General features: G+C 37.2%; 1 protein-coding gene across 4 annotated transcripts in view; it reads right to left on the bottom strand.

Annotated features, from left to right (window-relative positions):
• The window catches only part of FMN1 (formin 1), a 175,196-nt gene extending 154,298 nt beyond the window's left edge, over positions 1 to 20,898 (bottom strand). For 3 of the 4 annotated variants that reach the window (XM_071427034.1, XM_071427035.1, XM_071427032.1), the window contains exons 1-2: positions 20,714 to 20,898; positions 9,069 to 11,082 (exon numbers count right to left, since the gene is read on the bottom strand). In XM_071427034.1, the coding sequence (XP_071283135.1) occupies positions 9,069 to 10,980 (1,912 nt within the window). In that variant the 5' untranslated portion in view covers positions 10,981 to 11,082; positions 20,714 to 20,898. Of the gene's footprint in view, positions 1 to 9,068; positions 11,086 to 20,713 lie in introns of all 4 variants that reach the window. The other variant, XM_071427033.1, reaches the window with a different exon arrangement.
• Positions 20,899 to 21,286: the final 388 nt, after the last annotated feature.

The raw sequence follows: 21,286 nt of genomic DNA on the forward strand, positions 1-21,286 counted from the left end.
ACAATTAAACCAGCTGGGAGCAGGTTGGGAGCTGAGGGTGTGCCCTCCAGCCCTGGCAGCTCCCAGGGCTACTAGTCTTGCTGCTGAAAAATGTGAAGTGTTAGGGGGCAAAAGGATGGGAATAACCAGTTTTAGCTTTTCTACAACTCAAAAATAGCTTAATGCACTCATAGAAGGAATAACTTTCTGTTTGCCAAACTCCCCTGTAATTCGGTTTTGTTAGTTTTACTTATGTTTCTGTAATAGAAACACTGAGGCTTAGAGAAAAAGAATCACTTTACTTCATTTTGTACACATACTAAGAATTATTTTTATTCATAAATATTTGATGGTTTTGGTGACTTAAGAGGTTCAGATTTGCAGGGGTAACAATCAATAAACAGTTCTACTCATGAGATAGGCAAACAAATACTCAAATGACTGAAAATGTTAAACACTAGAAACTCAGAACACTTCTCCCACAAAGTCAGATTTTCTAGAACACATTTTCCTCTTAATTTTACAACATATTCAAGAAAAACGAGAGCAAACACGGTAACAGGTTGGCAAAATATTCATCACCATTAATCTTGGCAGTTTTGAACTATCCAAGTTAAAAATCATTAAAATGTGTATTGATAGCAAAGAAATGCTAAGTGACTGCATAGGACAATTTCAGAGAGACTCATTGTATTCAGAATGCAAAAATGTCCCACATGCCTCTTCACCATAAAAGCAAACCTTATAAGTAAAAACAGTAGCACGTTCCATTTTAACACTTCCAAAATATAGATGTAAAAAAAAATGCAGAAAATGACAAAGCACTGAAATCTTTATCACACAGGACATTACAAGGAGCAGTAAATAGAGACTGTCGCTCAGGTAAGGGACTGTGAATTATTTCTATTTCCTTCTTTCCTCACCTTTTGTTCTGGTAAAGATGAATTTCCCATAGCCTTTAAAATTCCTCATATAAAACACATCCAACATTTCTCAACATCTCACCTCTATTTTCTCTGTCCTATTTTTATCTCGCAGATCCCAGCAACAGAACAGACAAGCCTGAAGAGATCTTTGAATATGGTCTAGCAAATCATAAACAGTGCAATTGAGAAGACACCATAATCAAAAAACCAAATGCAAGGGTACTCATAATTTAAGCCAGAAGAAAATTACTCTGACACAGAATTAAATAAATCATTAAACCACTAGGTGCACTATTTTAATGCTATGACTCATAAATAATATTCACTACTTACAGGTATTATTCAAATGTATTATTATAGATTTATGTCACATCTAAATAATGAAACATTATTAAAATTATTTACTTGTATGGGGCACCACAAACACATAAATTTCATCTTTATTAATTTTCAGTATTTTAAACTATATTTTTAGCAGGGAGTATGCAGAATTTTAAACCACTTTTACAAGCGGGATTTGGTGCTATGTCACTTTTTCAGACAAAACACCAAAGGGTAGCTATTAGAGATTTTTAAAATTTCTAAATACATTATTAAATCATACTTACAGAGATAAATACCTGAATCTGATCTCAGTTTATATATCATCCTGATCCATCAAGAAAATTTCAGCTGAGCCATTTCTATCAACTTGTTTATAGTGGCCAACAGAATAATAAAGATTTAAGAAACAACAACTATCACATTATTCCAGTACTTTACTTCAAGAAATTCTTTTTATACTGATGAGAAAAGAAGTCCATTTCATCACAGTAAGTTTCTTAAACTGAGTGCACAAACTGTATGCCAGAAGGAATGTTTTGGCCTTTTCTTCCCCCATGTAACAGAAAATTGTTAATCTATGACCTGCATAAAACATTAAGCTGTCTCTGGTTTTCCATTCCAATTTAATTCACTTGGTTTCCCCTCACTGATTGCCTTTGACTGAAGAGTCACATGTTTCAAAGAGAGAAGAAAATATAACTGTTGCTTAAGTGTGTCATGCTGAGAAGTCATTCAACTAAAACAGGAGCTATTTGTTCACAGAATCTATCAAGGCCAGTCTTCAGAGGGTCTTTTTAACTCAGAGACCATGTCTTGGACTTCCAGTCCTGCCTACATTCATTTCAAACTGCCATAAGTCTGCCTTTCAATGCAGCATTGCCTTACTTCGTGTATTCTGCCACAAAAAGATTTTGGCTTTACTGGGATGAAGTATGAAGGATCTTTTATCATTACCATGTGTAATAAGCCTGAATAGAGAATACAGGATGATGTCCTAGAAGGCAGCCACAATATAGTGTACAATGAGTAACTGCACTGCATCTAACAGGAAAACAAAGATCCATTTAACAGCTATGTAGTGACTGTAATTTTACTTAGGCATACAATTAGCAAACTTTCCGAGATTACATATTTAGAAAGAATATGTAAACTTAACAGGAAAAATTTTAGATATATTTTGCAACTGTATCCAGAAGGAGCAAGAGAAATCCTTATCAAAGAGGTTATCTATCCTAAAGTCCTAAGTGACAGTCAGGATAGTGGTGTTACTCACCGCTCAGAAAGCCAATAGCTGGAAAGATCTTCAGAAATAATTAACTCTGTTTTAGCCACACTGAGTTTGTAGGTAACACAATTCCCATAGAATATTAGAGACACATAGGGCTAAAAGAAGCAAGTTTAGAGTAGAAGTTAATGGTATTTATAACAGTGAGATGGTAAATTCAAAATTTACATAGATCCACCTGAACTAAAGAAAACACACTTCTACTGTGAGAGTGACTAAACACTAACACAGGTTGCATAGACAGTTGTTCAGTCATCATGCTTGGAGAAATTAAAAAATCTGCACACAGGCCCATGCAATTTGCTCTTGGTGATCCTGCCTGAGCAGAGGGCTGGACTAGATGATCTCAAGTGGTCCTCTCAGCCTAAATGATTCTGAGATTCTATGATTAATTCTCTCTTCTTTTTTATTTTAATTCTTTTCTTACACCAGTCTCTTAATTCTTAACTCCTTTATAGCATCTTCAAAGAACATTTATTCTGAATAAGATGGGATTTGTGAAGCAACAAGCTCATGTATATTACTTTCATGTGAATTACCTGTGAGGAACTATGCATCATCTTTCCATGTGATCCATATGCAAACTTGCTTCATGAAGTGCATACTTACTGTGGACAGAATGCTATTGTGCTTTTAAAATGCTAATTAGCAATTCTCTGAACCACTTCAATTAGAAAAGATATTTATAAACCTTTCCCTTCCCTATAAAAGGAACATCAAAAACACTATAATAGAATCTGTCTCCTGTTATAAGAGCCTTCAAACAGAGTTTTGTTTATATGAAACTTCATTTTGGAAAACCATGGGTCAGGAACACATCATAAAGCCTTGCTATTGAATTTCTCTTAAGTGACTATTTGTCCATTTTCAGTCTAAAGAGTAAGTTAGGAAAAGACAAAATAATATTCCAATGCCTTGATATTAATTATTTTTGCTACCTTCATTACTTATCTGGAGTGAAAGGTTGCCTGTATTTTTAAATTACCAGTCTTCTGGCACTGGCACTGCAATAGATTCATTATCATGTACTTAATGATAATATGTATTCAACCAAAGCCAGAAGTAAAGCTTCTCACATCCTGCTACTTTAATGCTGGAAATTTAAATGGATGTGTAGAACTATAGACTGTAGAACTGCCATATTTGTAGAATCAGAGTGTTCTTCTTCACATGGAAGTAAGCCATGTTTACACTGCAAACAGAAATTAATGCAGGAAAACTGGGATAACCCAGTTTTAGCAGGCAGTTGAAAGACCCAAGGAGTAGGGCAGCTCTTAGAGGACAGATATGAAACAGTGTTTCTCCAGCCACCAAGGAGGGAACTATCAAACTGAAAGTATCATTTTGGGCTTTTCACTCCCTTCAAGATCTTTGAGGATTAAAATACAATCTTACACCAATTTAATAATAATACTTATTCAAGTATTTATCATATAGTAAACAGTTCTTTATAGGTTAAACTACTTTTATACTTTGAGACTGCAAAGTTGATCTGCCAGGGATATCCATTAGCAATTGGCACATTTCCAAATGGCAGTGCGTAATTTTTGACAGCCATACAAAACTACCACAATGTTTGTTTTCAATTCTTTCTAATGGAAAGTGAACTGCTGCCATAAAATTCTCATTGGCAGAAACAAGCAAACACAACATTCTCCATCTAATAATCAGCAGGGACAGGGATAGATGCATCTACAATTGTATCCAGAATATATTGCAAATAACTCCTCAGTAAACATCTTTAGCTAGTCAATTAAAGAAAATTATTTGAGAAATAACCTAAAAACCTTATATTCACCAACCTTTTCAAGCATTTAAGATTCCTTCCCTACAACACAATAAGCATTATAATTTTGAAGACCTTAAATCCAGAACTCTACCTCACTTTTCTTTTTCTTCCTCCCTTGTCTTCTCTGCATTTCCAAAATTTCATGATACTGCACAATGACTTAATGAAACCTCAGCAAGCCAGACAGATTTATAGCCACAACGTACATTCTAATGGTTAAAGTTTCTTTTGCAGACTTTCCCAACAAAACAAAAATAAAAATTATCTTGTCTCTTATCAGCCATGTTCTACTTGTTTTGTGATACTCCATAAATGTTCTCTATCACAGCCAAGGTAACACTCTCTACTCAGTCTTGGAGTTCCCCTTTCTCACTTGTCCTCCATCTCTTGTTCTTCCTGCTTCAGTATTAATAGCACAGTCCCTCCATATCTTCATCCAACTTGATTCTTCTCATTTCCCACTCCTAACAGCTTCTGTTTTAGCCAGTCCCAGCCAGCCTTCTGGCTTCCATTTTTCAGCTGCAACTGAGATTTTTGGGGATCAAATGATTCCCTGCAGGAGGGGTGGTCTTGCCACTTGTCCTTTCTGCCACATTTGCATGCCCTCCCTCACCTTAGCAGTGGTTATAGTCAGCCCACTGCAAGCTGTTCAGCTCACTCAACCAGCTAAAGCTACTCACCTCCCTCCTTGCTGGCTCAGTTTTCAGCTTGCTTAGTGATTTAACTCAAATTACCAAAAAGCAGGAAAAACACCCAAGTTGGTGGAGAGAGGGGTTGAAAAGTGAAGAGAGGAAGCCTTCAATGGAAGAAGGGAGTAAGAAGAGAATGGGCCTGTCTTTTCAGTCCCATAAGTCTCAGCCATTTTACCTGACAAAAACCTTAATCACTCAGTTCTATTCCAAGTTTGGTTTCGTTTCTCTACAGTCCTATTAACTTTGGATTTCTGTGTTTTCTGGGTATCTTCTTCCTTCACATCTACTAGATAGCAAAAATGAGCATTATTCATTGGCTGGGGATGGGGTAACATCATCCTTCTCATTTGTTCCCTTTCTTGCTTTCACCATTCCCCCTGGGCATCTTTTTTTCCACATTGGGAATAAAATATATATCAAAAAGTGTGGTGAATAACCCTTGCCAGTCACTGTCCTGGAAGCTATGTCATAACTAGTGATTTTTATTTTTAATTTTTCTGCTCTGAATCAAATTCACTTCAATAACTGCTAAAAATTCCCCTAATCTTCTTTCTTTAACAGGCAATACTTAGTATAATGGTATATTGATGTCATGCAGTACTAAATTGATAGAATAGCTCTGAAAATCTTCTCCCTAGTTTTTTCTACTGCTGTAGAAACTTGAGAGAGAAGCAGTGACAGGAACTAAAAGGTCTCAGAAAATCTTTCCCTGAGAAAATGCATCTGTTATTCAGATGTATTGAAGATATTTTCAAAGGCCTCTGCAAGACTACAAAAACAATATGTCATATTAGAGTAGAAAAAATTTCATACAGAAATGCAGGAATTATGTTTCTGAGGATTTAATAAATTTCATTCGATGATAAATTTTAGTGCTTGTACTTCTGGTTTTGCTGCTTGTAACTGAGCAATTTATCTTTGAAAGCCCTAAGTTATTCTAAAGCTTTTTCTTAGACTTTTGATAATTCAAATAGAACTATTGCATGCAAATACAAGAATTTTGATTCCCAGTCCCACCTACAGAGAAAATTGCCAAGTAATTATTGTTGAACTATAAATTATTCCTAGTTAACTATTAACTTACTAAGATGAAAGCTGTGGCATATTCCCATGGCCAACAGTTGCACTTCAACAAGAAGATCCAGTAAACTGTACTTTCAAATTAACTACTAATAGAACTTTGTGCATTGAAACTATTATACATGTGTCATATATGTATCTATATATCTATAAAGAAACTGAATTTGAGAAAAGGTGGAAGTACAGAAGTCAGGCACTCTGCATTAGGTGCTTCAGTTTTGACTAAAGGAATATTCGCCAATTATTGAGAAAGTCTGTGAAAAATCCTGATTCTTCACAGATGACAAGAAAAGAGAATTAAAATTATGTGTAGAGCTGTATGATGAGTCCAACTTGTAATTTAAACTAATAAATTAGAATATCTAACTAATTAATGAAATTTTCCAAATACAAAGCTACACAGGTAACAACAGGTTCCAAAAGCTTTTCAGGAAGAAGTAGTGCATACTATGACAGCAATGGAACTTTGAAAAGATATACAAAAGGCCATTATTTTTGCCATGAAGCAAATCTTTCAATCAACCTGACTGATAAAAAGTTGACCAAAAGTATCCATAATTCTTAGAGTCATTGTAGATACCTACACAATTTAATAACTGACTGGAATTGAAAGAAAACATTTCACAGTAACACCCTACTGGAGACAAATCTGAAAAATAATCTTGAACTCTCCTCCTCACATATGAGAGGAATTTGATAAGAATCAATCTGATAAGAATCAAAGGAGTGCAGGTTTATAACTGTAAATCTTAATATCATTTACATTAACTAAAATTGGAGATACATCATTTGTCTCACTGAACTATAGTCAGTTAGTTATTATTCATGTATGTTTACAGAAGAGTGGTATTCCACCCAAATGCTCTGTCAAGATGAATGATTCCACCCCTGGCTCAGATGGAAATGAAAGTCATTATCCCAGATCCAGAGAAATATCTACATTATTATATATGCCAGCAAAATAGGGAATTTTTCCTTAAAGTCACAGATTTTTCTGACACACCAGTAATAATGCTAGCATGCAATCATACTTAAAAAAAACACAAAACAAAACAATAACAAAAGAAAACAAACCTTGTGATATTTTCTGTCTGTATTAATGTGTCCAGGTAAATGTAAACAAGAACTAAAATTGGGCTTGTTTGCTTTTCTTCTCTTCACAAAGATGTTTCTGCTTAATAGCCAGGATTTTCAGCCAACAGATGCCATTAGTATGTATGTGTGTTGTTTTGTTTCTTGTAAAACCATTGTGGGTTAAGCCCAGTGGGAAAATAAGCACCACACAGACTCATTCCCTTCCTCCTCCCTTTCCCCAAGTGGCATGGGGGAAGAGGCATGGAAAAACCTCAACAACTGGGGGTCAAGATAACAAACAAAAATTTTGTTTAATAAGTGAAAGATAAGTAGAAAAAGAGGGAAGAAAAAAATGAAACAAGTGATGCTACAGCAATCACTCACCGCCTCCCATGGGTAGACTGAAGCCCTGCCAGGTCCCAGGCAAAAGATGGCTAACCCCTCTAAAGCCCCCCTCTTTGCACTTTTATTCCTGATCATGACGTTATGTGGCAGGGAATTTCTCTTTAGTTAGTCTGGGTCATCTGTCTGGTTGTGTCCCCGCCCAGCCCATTGTGCAGCCCCTGGTCTATTCACTGGGGGGATGCAGAGTGAGAAACAGAGAAGGGATTGATGCTGTGCAAACACTGCTCAGCACAAGCTAGAACATCCCTGTGTTATTGAGACCGCTTTCATCACAAATCCAAAACACTGCTCCATACAATCTGCTGTAAAGAAAATTAACCCTATCCCAGCCAAAGACAATACAAGAGTACAGCATAATAGGTACAGTTCCACATCCAACAATTCTAAATGATACAATAAGTAAAAAAAACCTAATGTAAAACAGAGAGAAAAAGATTTTCTGTGCTACTTTATTCTTATAAAGGGGTGAAATTGCTGGTTTTGTCAGCTAAAGCAGCTCACCAAAAGGTACAATGAGTACAAGACGTAATGAGAGGGGTAGGACAGCACAGCACAACAAGAACCAAGAAAGGAATGAAAGAAGAGCATAGCACCCATCTTTTCAGCCTTTTCAACTCACCAAACAACACCTTAAATTTGATTTAGTCTTGAGTGGAACTAGCACAACTTCTAGAAGTAGCTGGCATAAATGCAAACCTCATAAGCAGTATTAAACACCCTCTGGTGAACATAATGGTTTCACATCCCTACACACCTCCCATTTTGGAATCCCCCTTTTGTGTCACTTTGCTCTGCCAGCCCCCCTGTAAGACAGAGGGACCAGTCTGAGCCACACCTAGATCACTGCAGAATTAGGTCCTTCAGCCTTCCCTCTCCTTAAGTTAAAAATGAAGAGTATAGATGCTGATCATCTAGCTAACAAAAATAATTATGCATTTTTACACAGTATATCTTTATAAATAAACCCATGCACTGTACTCAGATACATTGTAACAGGATTCCTGCATGCCATCATTTTAAAAACAAGCCTTTTCTTACAGAATTTACATCAACCTTGTAGCTAAATGGTCAAAGCACCAGTCCTATACTTTAAGGCACTGTAGAAAATATGCAGAAAATATTCTATCAGTTAAGCCAAACAAGCAAAAAGAACATATTGGAGAATAAATGTTACCATAACACTTTGAAAGACTAGAACACAGCACAGGAAAAGCAGTAAAATAAGCATGTGAGCTTTTTTCATTTCATACAGAAAGATTTTCCCTTAACTTTGGCTAAGAGGTCATTCAGTAACAACAAGACTGAAAATAAGCTGTCAAAAAAATCTATCTTGAAACCTTTTATGGCTGTAACCCAGTCTGTAAGTAGTAAAAAATAGTTTTTTAAGCTAACATAGTATTTATTATTACTAGCTAGTATTAAAAAAACCCAAAGCAAACAAACCCAGAAAACCCTCCAAGACTTTCATGCTTGGTTGATTCTATTAGTTTAAAAAAGTGTGAAATAGGACTGACCTGGACAGAAACTCTGCTGTGTCCGAGTAGTTAATTTTTCTTGCACAGTACACTTTTCAAAATGTCCTGCAGTTGCATTCTGATGTAGGCCCCGTTGTCTGCTGGCAAATCCCAATTCTCCAGGATCAGAAAACTTCCGATAAAATGATGGCTCCAAATCACTGAAAGAGAAGTTTATAGCACCGTGCCTTCCATGGCCATAGTCACTGAGCATGGATTCGTCCTCGGTGTTCTGTGTTGGTAGCGGGAGGATCCGGTGGTGCAGCTGCGGGCTGGGCAGTCTCGAAGATAACGGAGAAGGAATAGGTGACATTTGTTTGTGTGTATTAGATAGCGGATATGAATTACTAAAAACATTACTCACTGCTGCTAATGGGGGTGAATGCAGCCTTTTCTCTTCCAGTTTAAGATTATTACTTGTCTGAGGAATATCAGGACTTTCATTTACAGGCAGGTTCAAAAATAAATGCTTGCTGTTTCCCTGGGATACCGTGGTCCTTTTCTCATATGGTGAGCCTGGCAGGTTTTTGTCTACTCTTGTAATTTGTTGCAGTCTCTTCCATTCTGCAGCTTCATCTAAACTGTCGCTCCGGATAACTTTCAGAAGAGCTTTATTAACTGCTCCCACAAGGTTGCATGACTCATCAGTAATGTGCACTCTCTCTGCTTTGTACTGCAAACCAGAGCTGTCTTCCTCCTTTTCCTGCAGCACACTGTTATTAGAGTCTCCAGCAGCTTCATCTACAGAGTACACATCACTTCTTGATATAACCTCGTTATGTGCTCTTGTGAGAACAGGAGAAGTGGTTTTGTTATCTCTGTGAGAGTCAGGTAAAGACTCTGCAGGGGGGTTGGTAACTTTTTTAATACTAGTGTCGAAGTCCTGGACTTCAGCAAGAACTGTGATTCCTGGTTTCTCCTTGCATACTGGCTCAGCATACTTGCTACTTTTCAAGCCTTTAGCAGCTGCAGATTTACTTAATGTCTCAAGTTTGTTAGACAGACCGTAGTGAGATGAATTCACCAAAGTGGTCCTCTGTTGTACCTTGGTAACTTCAGGAATGCATTCTCCATTATCTACTGGTTCAACTGCAACAACATCGTTGATGTCTTTTGAGCTAGAACTTGGTAAGTCAGCATCCAATTTCACAGCTTTGTTAGTCTTAAGAAAATAGCCCTCTTCTATCCACCTTTCTGGTTGTATTCTATTGTCTACTGGTAAATTATCCTTACCTTTTACTGATAGGCAGCTGGAGGGAGAAAAGGAGCTGGGATAACTCCTGGTAGAAAGTCTTGTGGAGACCATCTTATTTTTCTGTTGCATGTCTTGTGTACTCAGTAAAAAGAGATGTTCATGTATCTTTTTTCCCTCTTTACGATGTCTGATCTCTTCAGAACTCTCTTTCCTTCTGTATTTCCTCATTTTTTTGTGATTCAAATTGTCTCTCTTTGTAGAATCCTGCAGTAGTAACTCCTGCTGATGTGTAAGAATGGAGTAATTATCACCTTTAAGTGTCGGGACTCCGGAAACATCCTGTCGCTTTTCCTCCTGATGTCCTGCCTTAAGGTCCGGAATATGATGAGAACTCAAAACACTGGATAACAGGTTTTCCTTTTCAGCAGTCAGTTTGTACATTTCATTGAGAAGGTCTTTTGTGGTAGTTTGCTTGAAAATAATAACGCCATGGTCTTTATATGGCCGTTCTCTCAGGGCCATGTCTACCCTCTCCCTCACTTGATAGCAGCCACAGAAACTCTCACTGGTTCTATCCAGAGTTCCAGAGCCCACATAAGTAAATCCTGTGACTTCCCCCTCTGGATGATAGAAGCTGATGTAACAAAGCTCTGTAATGGGTTTGTGCAACAGGAGGATGGTATGTGTGCCTTCCATTATGCTTGCCAAATTAGTCATTCATTTAAATTATGTTCTAAGTGTTCCAAAGCTTGCATGACATAGCATGTGAGGCAGGGAATGGACGGAAGGCATCTGACTAATCTTCAACAATAATATTGTCTGCTGGAAAAAATAAAGAGAAGCCTGTCAAACTTGATTATGGCAAATTTAATACGACAAATAACAAGCCTGCAGAAGCACAATCTTCTCTCAGTATTTTCTGATACAAATCTTTTACCTTGAAAATATGACACAAAAACAACGACATTGCTAACACTCATAGTTGGAGTCATAATCTTTATCTCTCATACATCGCTCCTCTGTCTCCAGGGTTCTCAGTCAATGCTGTTCCATCAGGTATCAAGATGGTCACTAAAACATCCATTTCAAAGAGACCTTACTTTTCAATGGTGGAATCTCTTGCCTTCTCTCTGTTAAAAGTTAACTTGCTATTGAACATTTACTAAAAAGATACATTCAAGCATGCCTGTTGCATTTTTACTCAGCACAAGAACCAGCATAAGACCATCACAATGTAATTAGGTCTCCCTGCTTTATTTATCAAGAAAACATTTAGGCAATAAAAAAGTTTGAATATTTTCTTCTTGTACTATTTTGTGGAACTGCCAAGACATCAAGAAAACTTGGAATAACAAAACAAAATATAGGTTCTGCTGTGTGCTGGACATTTTGTCCAGAAGGATATTGTATTTTGAGACACAGTATTGAAAGCTTTGCTGAGGTCCAAAGATTTACAAGTGTTGTATCAGTTTTCATTATGCAGACTTAGATATCATTTTATAATGATGTCCATAAATTATTATAAGTAATTAGTGAAGCCCAACTGTAAGAATCAAGCACCATCTACCCAAAATATCTTGTCAACAAGCAGTCATTTATTGTAGTAATTTAATTGCATCTTTTTAATTGCATCATAATGTTCTTTAAACAGTTTCAGACTTTCCATTTACTTTGAGTAGTATCATCCTTTGTGCCAGGAAAATTCTTGAAATGTACACAAAATCCTTAAAGACTGAGGAGATATCTGTCTTTAGTAACATGTAAGAACAATGAGAGCTCATATGGCTCCATTAGAGCTGTATGAGCTCCTTAATTCTGTCACCAGGAGTTAACAGTTGAGTGGCATAATTCAGAAAACTGTTCAAGTATAGGAAGTGGTAGGAAATGTGCAAAACATTTAGTCACTCCTTTTCTTGAAGACTGACTCAGAAGCTAGAGACCCAGACATTATGATCAAACTTACTATCCTCAAATGACATCTATGATATCACCAGGTTCAAGTCATCCCTACTCTGTAGAGCACATTACTTTTGGTAACATGCATGGGTTTGGGTTGGGGTTCTTTCTGTGACAAAAGATGATATGTGTAAATAAGAGAACTAGCTAGCCCTTGTCTCGGCTGCACAGATTCGCTATGCCCCTCCCAAAAACCAAGCAGCTCCTCCAATCTAATCTGAGTTCTGAATCATTACATCACTGAAACAAGACCTACATCTCTCTTTGAATCATATTGCAAAAATGATTAAATTTAAAAGCTCTTTTTCACTTAGAAATATACAAATGTACCGAGCATTTTCTTTTTTTTGTAAATGGTTATTATCTTTGAATAACAAACTTATGCCAGTTTGAACCTAGTATAAAGGCTACATGCTATTAGTTATCTTCTTAGTTACACCAAATAAAACAATGGGCATACACACATTGGCACATTAAAATGTAGAATCACTGTGAGTAGGGCAGGACACATCATTCCCTTCTCAGCATGACAGATGGCCTTCCTCCTTTCTCTGATACTTAAGTAAGCCAGAATTGAAATTCCTTACTTTCCCAGCTCTCCCTAATACCTGATTGTTACTAGGTGACAACCTGTTTCTGAGCACACTATGACTAATGTTCTGAGCTATGTAGCTAATCAACACATCATAACAGCAAAAGCATCATAGAGGAAAGGTAGCAAAAATGTGAACAGACCAAGGCTTCCCATCACCAGCTTGAAGACAATGAAATTAAATTACCATAATATTTGTTTACTGAGCTCAACTGTTTGATAGAGAAAAATAGAGATGAACACCATAATTTTCTTCTCTTGCCTAAAATCTCAAGTTTCTCTGAGGTTCTTTCAAATTTTCATTAGACTTAAAGATATTGTCATTAGAAAGAGAAAGGTTGTAATATCTTAATGAAGACAAAATATTACAGCTCCTTCCAGCAGCTTTAACATAAATAAAAAAGTCTACATTGTGTTTATTGGATTGTGGCAAAACCAACAAAAAAACCCCAAACCAAACAACACACATAAAAATACCAACCAAATTTAGAGTATTTAATTATTTGTATAATAGTTTGAACAATACTGTTTATTGTTAGCAATAGTAGTTTAAAATACTGCTCTTCACAACTTCTCAAGTACTGAATTACACCAGCAAAGAGAGCATTAGGGAATATAAAACAGAGTCTATGCCAGACAGGAAGCTGCTTTATTAAATTTCAGATCTCATCCAGCAGCACAAGGGAAGTATTAAAGCATATTAGAGTCCTGCCAGCAAATTCAGATGAAACAGAAATAACCCAAAACATAGGGTGGAAAGTCATTAAGTCAATCCACAGTGCAGACCTTTGTATACCAAAACTAATTTCTAACCATAAATACAACCTTTGGCTGTGTCATTCTGTTCAATCTAATCCAACACCATGAACCAGGAAATCGAGGACAGAGTCCATGAAACAATCTGAAACCCAGGTCTCTAAATACATCATCCTTGTGGTCCAAAGATGAGGAAATCTTTGGATTTCCTCAAAACTTCTTGAAACCAAAAACCACAATTCAACAAAAAGATGATTTACATGAGGCATATAAAGTTAATTAAAATCAGGTTTAAAAGTTTCTGGCTGGAGTGCATAATATGATGATGCCTCACTAGGAGTAAATACATTCTCAGTAGCCAGAGTGCCCCATACTTGTTCTGGTCCTTCATAGATCACTGTCTCACTTGACATAGCTGCAAACATGCATATTATCTTCTTAGTGTACAGAAGATGGATAAAAACAATGATGGTACTTTGGGGTTTAGAACTAATATTCACCTTTTTCACAAAAAAATGTATATAATATTTGGCTAGTCAAATATAAAATAATAGATTTATTATTTGCACCACCAGGTCTCAAAAACATGTTCCCAAAAGGAGTCTGACATGAAAGTTCTCATCCCTCTGTAGTCTACTTTTGTTTAGCAAAGCAATATCTATCTTTTTCTGGCACAACTGCATCAGCAAGTTAAAAAAAAAAAAGAAGTTGTCACACAACATGTCCTCATGAAACTGTTTTTGGAGTCAACCATACCACAAAAATGTCCAAAATCTGTTTGTCAAAGATGACTAATTTGCAAAAATTAGTTTCCAAACGGGATTTCCACCACAAACTCACCCACCTGACTGTTTAAGAGGCCACTAATAAAAAAGTCTGCAATGGACATTACAAATATGAAAAGTCTTTAATGTAGGATGCACATTACGTAAGAAACTAGCAGACATTAAAGCAGAGAATGAGCAAAGGCAATCTGTACTCCTATCTTAAAGAAATAACACAGTAACAGCCTGTTTGAAATGGACTATTTCAAGAAGTACAGCATTTAAACAAACAAACAAATTTCTTCTGCACTTCAGTCAGGCTTTTACACTCTCCACCTTGCTCTTAGACATTTGGCATGGAAAGAACCAAAAGAGCAGATGAGTCAATCTTCTTGCTTCTAGGTTGTTGGGTTTTTTTTGACTAGAACAGAGTTTTCTGACTGCTGAAGAGGCAAACTGAAAGGTAAGTACCACTAAAAACATTCCTCATACTCTCACCATATGTAGAAGCCCAAACTTATGATTCAAAGTGATGCAAAAGATCCTTAACGAACAAGCAAACAAACATTACCCCAAACTCTTTGATGGTAAGAAAACCTGCAATTAGCTCAGCTGGTTAGAGCATGGTGCTAATAATGACAAAGGTGTGAGTTCTACCCCTGTGTGAGCCATTCACTTAAGAGTTAGACTCAATGATTATTGTGGGTCTCTTACAGTTCAGAAAAGTCTGTGAAAAGAGTATTTTGCCAAATCTGGAGATTAAAATAAATGTTAAAATTATTTTGTCTATTTTTAAATAATGAGAGGGTTTATTCCTCAACAGGAATCCCATGGTATACTGTGCTTTACTAATTTTACATCGATATATATACCTCATTCAGACAAATAACTCTCCCCTAAAACATCCCTACATCCCTAAAACCTTCCCCATATCCTTTGTACCTAGGATGAGCACTCACAATGAAGTCTTATAACTTAAAATAGAAAACTACTCGATATGTGTACAGAGGATAGTGGCTAACATTCAGATGAACTCATATAGTTATGTAAAAAGTAATTAGAGGCAAGAGGAAAATATCGTTTGCCTCAGGTCACAGATGTCTTAATGAAAAGCTGCACTTATTAATTGTCAGCTGATTTTCAAGCAACAAAGAAAGAAAGACACAAACAAAAAGCCATAATAGACCAGAACAGCTACTACAGACAAACTATTCACATCATCTAAAACATAACTTCTACATATTCCAGCACAAAATTATTATTGATAAATAAATATCCTCATAAAATATATTATCAGAAAAAGTAAGATAAAAAAATTTACATTTACACTGAACAAAATGACACAAACTTGCAATAACATATTTGTACATGTCAGACTTGGGTCATAAACTGCACACATGACTTTTTTCCAGTTTTAACCCAGATAGATAATAAAACGTTTACAATAAAACATTACAATAAAACATTTTTTCTCAGTATTTGATCAATGGGTAAGCCTTACAGGATACACAGTAACTTGTTTCCACTTCTGGCAGCAACTATAGGATATTACTACAGGAAAATAACATGAATTAAATAAGTATTTTCTAAATAAAAGGATCATCTTCTTGTTAATCTTTGTCCAAAAGCTTTAATCTTGCTTGTTCAAGTAGCCAACTCTTCAGCAAGAGCTGCATCTTGTTCTGTATTGTATTAATAACATCTTCCCCAAACCAAGAAAGAACATATTTATTTATTTAATTATTGAATGCCCATGCTTGTTAGTTTCATGGTGATATTTAAATGAGGCATTTAGTGTACAGCCTTTTACATCAGAGATCTTTCACCAAACATCACTTTCAGAGACTTATCTGGCCATATATCCTGAACTTTAAACCCAGGACACTATTCAGGGAAAGCAAAGTAAAAAAAAGGCTACACTGCAGCAAATGGTTGAGCTATTTCATCAGCAAGGGAAGAAAATACAGCTGCAAAAAGTTTGGACTAATCACAAAATGAGGTGCAAATCATAAGGATGCTTCAGTGGTGAAAACAAGAGAGAAATTGAATTTAAAGAATAATAACAGCAATTCAAATGTCTCCCATAACAACATTTTATACCTATAGAAGGACTCCTTCACAAAATACAGCAGGTTTTGCATATATATCTCTATAGTTAAAGGTCAAAGACTCTGTCCCACATTAAGTTCCTAAGAATCAAGAACAATTTTCTAAAAAAATGTATTTGACAAGTTACAAACCTATTTTTAATTATGCATATTTTTCAAAAAATTATGCAGTGGTTGAGAATAAACTCAGTAATACTTTTAACTTTTCTCCCTTCAAAAATTTTAGTGGTCTTGAAATTACTTTAGCCTTAAGGAATGTTTGGCCGTTTCAAAAATTCTAACAATAAGTCAAGTTTTGAATACCTTGGCTGTATGAGATAAAATGGGATGTAATGACTTGGGATGATTATATTAACACTTCAAAGCAGAAAGTATTAGATCAGAGAACTATGGTCACCTTTGTTTTCCTCATTCCAACTTTTTGCTAGTAGCATGTCATACATAGCTAAATGGTTTCAAAATATGACTGCAACTAAAAAAAATTATAAACCAAATTGCTAGGAGAGATAATAGGTTTTCAAAAGGCTTGGTAAAGAAGTAGGCACTGGGTTTTAGATCTACATTTAGTTTGTTTTATCAGTCCCAAATGCATATCATTAACATTTTTAAAAGTCTTGATAATGGTTAACTGCTTATATGTCAATGTCAATTTCTTGGTCTGCTCCCTATCATGGAAGATTGAACATAGAATTTTTATTAAATTCAGCAAGTCTGTCAACAGCAAATGCATTTTTACCAATAAAAATATTTTAAAATATTAAAACCCAAATTAGTTTGAGATTAAACAGCTTACATAAATCTCTCATGGAAGTTCAAACTTATCAACAATACAACCCTCATTGGGAAAAGCAGCAATAAGATTAAAACATGAAGAGGACAGTATTTCAATATAATAAGCTTAAAATACCACATCAAGAGAATGACCAAGAAAAATCTCAACTTAAATCCTGACATAAGAAATGCCTATTTTACTTCAAGATTTCAGTAGTGACATTTATATTAATATATAAGACTTGATGACTCTTTAAATGGGGGAGATTAGCAATTGGATATAAAGAATTTAAACATCTATTGTAGTTTTCTAAGGGCCCAACTCAACAAAATGTATATGGCCTTGCAGAGATAATCAGCTCTCAACTATAGCCCCATAGAACTGGATTTAAAGTCATGCTGAAGGTCCAAAGTAATGACTGGAGGTTCAATCTTCCATGGAAAGAAATGGCAGTACCTGCCTGGCTAGGAGACAGTGACTTGGATAAGAGCTCATGCATCACATTTTGTGTGCTTTCTTTCCAGCTTCTCAGCCAGAAGTGCTGACATATACATATTGTATATTTAGCTATAGATACTGTATCTCTAGTCTGGCAACACTTACAGGAAAGAAAAAGGACAAATAATAATCTGGAAAGATGCAATGAAATTGCATAAGACTAAATGATCGTGGCAAAAAGAGCCCTTCCCTTGGGTTTCTTGTTACAGGCAGATCTAAGCTCTATAGGCTCCACTGTCTCAGAGGAGGTTTGAACTACTCTGGGCACTAGACAAACCAGATTTTTTAAAAAATCAAGAACCAGCTTGGGATTTGTCATTAAAATATTATTGCAGTCTTTGCACTACTGTCTCTAAGTATGGGGAAATAAACATTAATGGTCATAACCAGCAACTATAGCAGTGACATGACTATTAACTAAAAAATGAGGGGTTGTCATCAAGGAATAATGTATAAATATAATGTATAATATATTTATTTAATAATTTATACATTATTTATACATAATACTGTATAAAACATGCTGAAACAGTAGAAAAAATTGACACTTGGTTAAGGTTCAGATTCCATTGAGTTATATCTATTTGTTTACTGCATGATGGCCAGTTTCCTGCATTTTGGTATTCCTCCTGATACCTAAACCCTAGTGGAATATACATTCAGATTGTACATCTTTTTAAGTCATATGAGATCCAAGCTAAAAGAGGAAGTAATTTCATGCCAAAATAGCTAAAGAAAAATTAAAAGGTGAGAGATTTAGATTCCAGGAAGATTGGGTGGAGAAAGGGATGCAAACTAATTTTTGGAAACAGCATCATAAAGCACATAGAAAAGTTGGGTGTTTTTAAGAATAGAACTCATTCAGTTCTTAAATACTATACTCTAGGAGCAAACAGCCATTCAATCCCTGAGCCTTAATGAAGACCTCTGTGATTGTTCTTGCTTTTTTTTTCTCTACTCCTGATTACTGTCTGGAAAGTATTATTTGGATTTAATTGCAAAGGCTGCTTTAACTTTTGGCTCAATTTTCAAATGTTTTATATGTGCAAGTTAAAGCAGGATCAAAGCCTCAGAAAGGATGATCTTGTTAAGTGATAGGGTGAAGGCCCTAGGCCTTTTCCTAGGTAAACATAAAACAAACAAACACAACAAAAAAAAAATACCCAAAACCCCCAATGAAAGACCGAAAACACAAAACCCCCAATGTCACCCCCTGCCAAGTAGTTCTTCATATACCAGGCAGAACTGTTTCTTCACCACCTTTTTATATCCTGACAAATGTCAGTATAAAGCTGAGTTCATTACCTTGGCATTTATTTTGAAACCCAGCCATTTCCCATTTTTCTACTTCATATTTGCCTACAGCTTTCACTTTACAGACACAAAAATCTGAAAACAGAAATTGAAAGGAAAAATTTCAATTTCCTGGAAAAACCTGTCTGTGTAAGAAAATCTCTAGAGTTAATAATCTTTTACCTATGCCTCTATTTCAGTCTTACCTTCAGAAGATGTAAAATATTAGAGAAACATTGTCCTTTTGTTTACTACATGATTAAGTCACCCATGCCCATATAGCTGTACCCCCTACACATACATCCATTAAAAAACCACAGAGGAACATGCATGTCCATGCCACTTGAATTTCAATGAGATAGGTTCAGCTCAAGTGAAAACTTATTTCTATTGCTCACAACATGTTTGATTTCATACCAAACTGCAACCTTCTGTCTTCAGAACAGTCTTTCAAATTAAGTTGATGTTATGCGTTGACAGTTTTTTTATAGTAACATAAAAAAGCAGTTCTTCTTTCTTTCACTCTCCATTTAACCCAACGTTGCTGAACTGCTTCTGCTGAAACTTACCAAAACAAGCCCATTCCACCTGCAAGCACAGTCCAAGCTACCCAAAAGGTGAAAGTTTCACAGCATTACATGGAATTGATTTAGCTAAACTTCACAAGAATACTACTGATATACCTGTAGAAATATCTTTAAATGTGCACATATTAGTTTAATGATAACGCCTGCAAGATATTTCTACAAGTAAAATGATCATTAAAGCCATCCTGAATGATTCAAAGGATGGGTGTAAAAATTAACTAAAATTAGGAACTTATTCAAAATTCCTTCCTCTGTAATTTCTCAGCAATTTTTAAAATGGGTTGATTTTCTGTGAAGCTACAAGAAAAGAACTCATTATGATTCCTGCTACACACTTGAGAAAACAAGTATCACAAGACAAGAAGACTGTGGGACAGCCGGAAGGACTAAGTATATACAGTTCCCAGACCAACTCTGTCTGTAGTATCATGACTTAATATTGCAGCTGAGGAAAGGAGACTGTGCAAAGCTGCAAGAGAAGGGTTTCTCCAGAATGTCAGTATCTGTCTTTTTCCTACGTGTAAAAGACATTAGCAGATGTCAGCATACAAATGCATCCTAACACAGTTCATCAGTAGCAGTTCATCAGCCTCATCTGCAATGGTGACCCCTATAAGGTTCCCAACCCAGAGTAACAGATTGTCTGAGCGCTGTAAATATTTGTCACGTGTTTCCCACTCATCTGCCCTCCCGAGTGCCCGACGGCATTTGCACACATCAAACGCTACAGAATTATAACAATCTGCGTTCCCCGCTTCACTGCGCCTATCCCGCACACCAGACTAGAAGAAATCGAGGATAGTTTAAGAGTCATTTGGGCTGGGGGAAGTAATCCAGTTAAATTTATTTTAATAGCGCTGTCAAGAAAGGGGGAGGAGGAAATCTACGGACTTTCTTCGGACCGCAAGAGAAACTAAGAGATCACAGCTCTCGTGATCCCCCCGAAGCTATTTATAAATAAGCAGCCAGAGAGAAGACGAGATGCTAATGACAACCAAACAGATCCCTTCCCTGCAGTCCCGAGTTAGTGGTTTTATTTTGTAATCCACTCGATTGCGGCAGAGCCACTGCGGGGAACCGAGCAGATGGGCAGACCGGTGGGCAAGCGAACGGAAGAACATTACCTTGCGAGAGGCAGCGCGCCGGGCGGCGATGCTCCTGCAGCTGTTCGGGGTGCCGGGAAGGACGCGGGATGCCGGGCGGCTGCGGGGCTGCCCCGCGCTATTCTGGCCGCCGCCGCTCCCGCCTCCTCCTCCCCCGGGGCCGCCGCCGCCTCCCGGGGCGCTCCCGTTGCGGGGCGCGCGCCGCACCGCTCCCTCCCGCGGGGCGGGACTGACGGCCCGGCTGGCCAATGGGCGGGCCGCGCGGCCGGGCACTGACCAATCGGCGGGCTGCGCGGCTGGCGCGCGCCGGCTCCGCGCGCGGTCCGGCGGCGGCCGTGGGTCCGTCCGGCGCGCGCGGAGCTGCGCCGCTCCCGGGGCCGTCCCCGAGCGGGAGCGGCGCTCCCGGGGCCGGGACTGCCGCCCCTGGAGGTGTCAGAAACAGACTCTCGGCAAAGCGTGCGGCTGAGGGAAGCTAACGCATCGCGGCGGCAGCCTGCTTATTTTCGTCGTTAACTGCCGTTGCATAATCCGTCAAATCTGTTCTCCTCCTGGATGAGCATCGCTGCCAATCATGTCGCTACCGCTCACCACAGT

The sequence above is a fragment of the Agelaius tricolor genome, unplaced genomic scaffold (assembly GCF_023055355.1).
Source record: "Agelaius tricolor isolate 1412-34295 unplaced genomic scaffold, bAgeTri1.0.p SCAF_5, whole genome shotgun sequence".
NCBI lineage: Eukaryota > Metazoa > Chordata > Aves > Passeriformes > Icteridae > Agelaius > Agelaius tricolor.